At 46.4% G+C, this 6,299-nt stretch overlaps 1 protein-coding gene across 1 annotated transcript; it reads right to left on the minus strand.

Annotated features, from left to right (window-relative positions):
* Nucleotides 1-3,216: 3,216 nt before the first annotated feature.
* Nucleotides 3,217-6,008, minus strand: LOC114689124 (rano class II histocompatibility antigen, A beta chain). Its single transcript, XM_028863530.2, has 4 exons — nt 5,275-6,008; nt 4,628-4,738; nt 4,169-4,192; nt 3,217-3,567 (listed from the first exon to the last, which is right to left on the minus strand). The coding sequence occupies exons 1-4, from the start codon at nt 5,642-5,644 to the stop codon at nt 3,554-3,556; spliced, it is 519 nt and encodes a 172-aa protein (XP_028719363.2). The 5' UTR covers nt 5,645-6,008; the 3' UTR covers nt 3,217-3,553.
* Between the last annotated feature and the right edge of the window lie 291 nt (nt 6,009-6,299).

The raw sequence follows: 6,299 nt of genomic DNA on the forward strand, positions 1-6,299 counted from the left end.
TGAGAATCTGACCTTGCTTTATCCAGCAGGGCTGCATAAGGGGATGATTTGACCACAGGAGTGGTTAACAGGGATTTGGAAGAGTCGACACTTGGTTGTGCAGTGTGTTTTGATCTAACAAGGGCAAGGTCTTTTGCCCTACTACTTGGCATTGTTATAAAAAGCCCTTTTGAAGAGGTAGAAAGGGCTGTTGAATCCTCCCGAAGTTAGCCTATATTTCTGTCTTTCTCTTCTTTGCTATCTTTCTATCTAATATTTTCTTATCCCTCTCTCCTCCTCATAGGAACCCTGGTAAAGGTGGGAACTGGCCTTCCACAGGCACCTTCAGATTGATTTACTAAAGAGCTCAATGGCCAATAGCTAGGCAGGAGAGGATATGTGGGACTTCCAGGGAAAGAGAGGAACTCGGGAGAAGAATCAGAGAGGTGGAGATTCACCAGTGAGATGCAGAGGAAATTACATGTACAGCATGGAGAAAAGGTAATGAGCCACATGGCAGAATATTGATTAATATAAATAGGCAAATTTAAGTTTTAACAGGTAGTTGGGAACAAGCCTAAGCTAAGGTCAAGTTTTCATACTTAATAAGAAGTCTCTGTTTCATTATTTGGGAGCTGGCAGTCCAAAGAATGTCTGACTAGAGGTACATATGCAAAACTCAATATGTTGATGAGATATCTACATGCCAGTGTTTACTGTAACAATATTCACAATAGCTAAGACATAGAAACAACCTAAATTTCCATGAATGGATAACAAAATGTGGTGTGTGTGTGTGTGTGTGTGTGTGTGTGTGTGTGTGTGTGTGTTAGATCATATAATGGTGGTTCCCAGGGCAGAGGGTGGAAATGGAGGGATGAGGAAGAAAGTAGAGATGTCCATCAAAGGTTGTAAAGTTTTGGTTAGACTGAAAGGGTAATTTCTAGAAATCTATACATTATGCTGTCTATCAGTAACAATGTACTGTATTTTGAAAATTACTAAAAGAGCATATTTCAAATGTTCTCACATTGCACAAAAAATTATGTGTGTGAGGTTATGGGTAGCATCTCTTAGCTTTCATTAACTCAGTTGACTCAACTATTAACTCCCCTCCATAAGCAAAATAGCCCACAATAGTCAGGAATGACAAAGTCATCCTGCAGTAATTCTTAGCTCACAATAGTGAGTGACTCTCTGTGGCTTAATTCAGTAAAAAATACTTAGTTCATTCAAGAGCCTTAGGAGTGGGGCTTCTAGAGTCCCACACACCATCACTACAGTGATGACATCACATCACACACGTCACTACAGTGATGACATCACATACACCGTCACTACAGTGATGACATCACATCCCACACCATCACTACAGTGATGACATCACATCACACGCCGTCACTACAGTGATGACATCACGTCACACACCGTCACTGCAGTGATGACATCACATCCCACACCATCACTACAGTGATGACATCACAGACACTGTCACTACAGTGATGACATCACATCCCACACCATCACTACAGTGATGACATCACATCACACGCCGTCACTACAGTGATGACATCATATCAAACACACCGTCACTACAGTGATGACATCACGTCACGCACATCATCACTAGAGTGATGATATCACATTACATACAACATCTTTGGCAGCAGGATACAGTGTGGGCATGCTACACCCCTTGTACCTCCATTGGCTGTTTCTAGTCACCTGACCCTTACTTAATAGCAGAGGAGCCTGGGAATTTTTGTAGATATTTATATGATATTGATGATCATCACTGTTCAAAAAGGGCATATTAATATTTGTTTGTTTGTTTGTTTGTTTGAGATGGGTTCTCTCCATGTGCCTCTGGCTGTCCTGGCGCTCACTATGTAGACCAGGCTGGCCTCTAACTCACAGATATCCTCCTGCCTCTGCCTTCTGAAATTAAAGGCATGTGTCTTCATAGTGATGTTCTTCAACACTAAATGCTCAAAACTGACCATTCATTGTTTTCTAGTCATCTATACACTGTCTTCCAAGTTATGTGCCTACTAAGATTTGGTTCTTTTTCTTAGAAAAAATTATTGTAAATGTTGTATTTGCTACTTATTAAATTTTTAGTTAAATATTATAGTGCCCAATAATAAATTGTGTTTCTATACAACTGTCAAGACTGGACCCTAAAAATCTTCTAGCCTGTGGTGATAGTGCTGGACTGTAAGCATGTCTTAGAATGTATTTCCTACTCTCCTCTTTGTGTTTCAACTAGAAAAAGCACACCTCACAGTGTATTACTCCCAGCCCTGATTCCTTCCTTAGCAATATTAAAGCAATGCTTTCTCTACAGGACTGGGAGTTCCTCTGAAAATCCAGCACACATTGTTTTCCTTTCCCCCAAGAGAAAATTGGTCCTTTGGTTCAATTTGGAAAAGAGGACAGCACCCACTGTGCCCTATAATGTAAGCAACAAGGATCACTGAGGATGATAACAAAACTTCTAACTGGGGACAGGAGAGATGCTCACAGACTAGGAGCACTGGCTGCTCTGGCAGGGACCTGAGTTAGGTTTCCAGGACCCATGTGATGGCTCACAACCATCTGTAACTACAGATCCAAGGATCTGGTGTCCTCTTATGGCCTCTGTGGGCAGTGTGTGTGTGTGCGTGTGCGTGTGCGTGTGCGTGTGTGTGTGTGTGTGTGTGTGTATGTGACCATCATGCTCTGGAAAAACTCAGACTATGACCTCATGGTATCTCTGACTGATGACCTGCATTGCAGCATGGATCACAGATGATAAGGATTACTCCCTCATTCTGACCTGGTTCAGAGGATGGGAATCCTGCTAATGTTCTCTAGACAAAGTGTATGAATGAAGGTGTGTTCCTCCAAGGCATGGTCTTCCATGATCTTAGCCATAGGCTCACTGTGTTAGTGAAGGAAAACCTGAAGATGTGCTCCAGCTTTCAGGGCTGATATTACTTCAAAGAGGCCACTGTGTGTGGTGACTTCTTCCCTGGTAACCAGATAGAGAATGTCACTACGATTGATAGGTCACAATGTGCACAGGTGACAGGGGCTCTGTTCTCTAAGAATTTCAGCTCAGTGATGACACCATGTGCCTGTGTACAAATGTGAGCTGGCACATCCAGTAAGGGTAGCAAGAACCACAGTTTGGCTGGGTCACCTTGTCCCACACCACTCCCACCCACCCCTTCTCAGTTAAGGAGATTCAGGATACACATTATTCAGAATCACATTTAATTATGAAAGAGCCAAATGTTTTCAGTGCATCTCTTCAGCAGTCCATGTGGGACAGCGGAAACAGAAGGCCTGGAGTTTGAGCAGATCAGGCTGCAGTACACAGACAGTCTCTAAAATCAGTCCAGGAGCCAAAGACAGAGCCCTGAGGAATTGAGAATCACAAGAGCTGAGCAGGTGGGCACACTGGCACCATGTTAGACTCTGAACCAGAGAGGGACAGGCAGGCTGGCACAGACGGGAACTGAGGGCAGGGAGGGACAGGCAGGCTGTTGGTCTTATAATGTGGTAGTCAGCTCAATCAAAACACCATGAATCACTGGAGGAGCCCTGTGGGAGATAAAGAGGGAGTGGTCATTCGAGGTACCATGGGACATTCCTGACTCTCCTCCTGGATCCCAAGAGTTAGACAAAGGAAGCTGGTGTCCAGGCCACACCACCACCTTCCCCATCACCTGTGGAGAGGTGAAGGCAGCTGAAGGGGGCAGGAGCTTCACAGGACACAAAAGTGCAGAGGGTGGAGGAGAAGCCACCATGCCCAAGGAATGTGAAGGATCCAATCTTTTTGGTAAAGTCAGAGGGGTCTCCTCTGCACAACTGTCAGCCTCTTCCTGTCACTAACAATGTCCATGGTCATAGTCTCCAGGGTGGGGTGCACAGAAGGCAACATCTTGGCATCTAACCTCAAGACTTGACTCAGGCTCCACTCAAAATGCCACTCAAGTGATGGTGGCAAATTCCTGCTTGGGGACAATCTCTGGAGCTTCCTAAAGACACCAGCTGTTGACACCAGGTGTGACACTCTCAACCCCACAGTAGAGACAGACTGTGAACCAGGTCTCTGTCAGGTACAGCTCTTCACACCCTTCACACACACACACACACACACACACACACACACACACACACCAGATAAGGGCAAAAATATTACCTGCAGGAGGAGGCCCTTGAGGTCCTACAAAAGGAAGTCAAATAGAGAAAGGTCTTGTTATAAAAACAAGGGTCTCTCACACAGCCCAAGGGACAACAGGACACGCAGCTTAGCTGAAGTTATTCTCTCATCATGTATCAACTAAGACCCTGAGCACCCCCAAGCCCCAACCAAAAAAAAAATGGATTAAACTGCCACTGGAAGGAGGGAAAGCAAGGTGCATGCTCTCTCAGTAGTGGAAGCTTCTGGAAAGGAGCCAGTGAGAGTGGACAGTGGGGGAAGTCCCAGAATACACTCCATCATGGCTCTGTGGCACAGCCACAAAACCAGTAGTCAGATTTCAGTGCCCCCCTGCGTGGCATCTCCCATGTCCCCCTGGGGTCTCCTGTCCTCCCACCCACAGCCCAGATCCCTCCCTCAGCACAGCCCACCTCCCTCAGTTTCCCCAGAGCTCCTCACCTTTCTGACTCCTGTGACGGACAAAAAGGCCCAGCCCCAGGAAGATCAGCCCCAGCACGAGGCCCCCGACGCCGCTCAGCATCTTGCTCTGGGCAGACTCGGACTGCACCCCTGGGGAGCAGAGCCTGAGTGTCAGCATTGTTCCCAAACATCACAACAGCCCTGACTGAGCGCCTGAAGTCCAGCCTGAGTTGTAAAAAGTGAAGGAGCTGGGAGGACCCGGTCCTCTGTTCTGACCTTACGCAGGGCAAGGAAGGACCTGATGAGAGATCTGGAGCTCAGTTGTGGGGAGAGGATGGGGAGGGGTAGCCAGTGCATCGATGCATGAGAGGGGCTAAGTGGATGTTTGCACCCAGACACATCTATAATCTTGGGCCAAAATACCCAGTTATCAGCTATCATTATCAATTCCTCTAGATATGAGGGACGAGTTCCCAGTGTATGTAGTGATCTCCCAGAACTACTGTCAGGAAAGGAAGTTAGGTCATGGTTCTCCTGATGCCCTTACTAGTTTTCAACTAAGCATTAGAATCAGACCTCACAGGACAAGTGATGGGGTGGGTGGCACTGGAGGGAGGGGTAAAAACAGTTAATATTCCATGTCATGTAGAGTGGGACCCAAAGTGAAAGGAAAAAGTTCCCCTTACGCCACTCCACGGTGACAGGGCTCTGCAGGCTGGGGTGCTCCACATGGCAGGTGTAGACGTCCCCCCGCTGAGGGGTCATCTCCAGCATGACCAGGATCTGGAAGGTCCAGTCCCCGTTCTGAATAAGCTGTGTGGACACGACCCCCACCGTCTCCTCCTGGTCATTCCGGAACCAGTGCACTTTGATCTGGGCTGGGTAGAAATCTGTCACCGAGCAGACCAGCATGTTGTGGTGGTTGAGGGTCTCCCTCCTGGACAGGGAGACGGCCACCTTGGGCTGCTCTAGGAGACAGATGAGAAAAGATGGTGAGTGAGATGTGGGGAGGGCCATATAGACAGGGAGCCAGTGAGTGTGATGGAGGGGGAACATGGACAGTCCCCATGGGGAAGAGGCAGGATAGGAATGTCTGGACTCTAATACTAAAGGAAGATCCACTCCACAAATACAAAGTTAGGTCACTAGAAAAATAACAGTGTCTCTGCTCTTATATAACATGAAATGTATTAAGACAAAAAAAAAAATAGTTGTGATTTCAAGTTGACAATTTTTGAAGAAAAATTGCAAAAGTAACCAGTACAAAATCACTTCCTCCATCTCCTCAGATGGTAGTGCACAGTCGGACAGTCATCTTTTCCAACTGGCTTTATACAGTGTGCCTACCACCTCAAAAGCCATCTTGCTGTGTTTCCTTTATCCATTCTGGGTGAAAAGAGCGTGCATGCTTAGTGTGTTTCATAAATTGAGGAAAACTATGCTCTCTCACACTCTGCCCCCCCCCCCGCCCTGTTTTCTTCCCACAGTCAAGTGGGTTAATTAATGCTGCCGTCACTGCGCTCCTTTGCTGTGAGGAATTAACAATGGACTATTTCAGTTGAATAACAAGGTTACCCTGAAAGCAAGAAGAAAAAACAACCTTGTGTTAGCGGTTACTCGTGATGTACAATATTAAATCTGAGCATGATGCCTAACATGCCCCTTTAATTGGCATCATGTCTAAGAGGGTCTCAGGGTATCAGGGGGCGTG

The sequence above is a fragment of the Peromyscus leucopus genome, chromosome 16_21, assembly GCF_004664715.2.
Source record: "Peromyscus leucopus breed LL Stock chromosome 16_21, UCI_PerLeu_2.1, whole genome shotgun sequence".
In the NCBI taxonomy this organism is placed as follows: Eukaryota; Metazoa; Chordata; class Mammalia; order Rodentia; family Cricetidae; genus Peromyscus; species Peromyscus leucopus.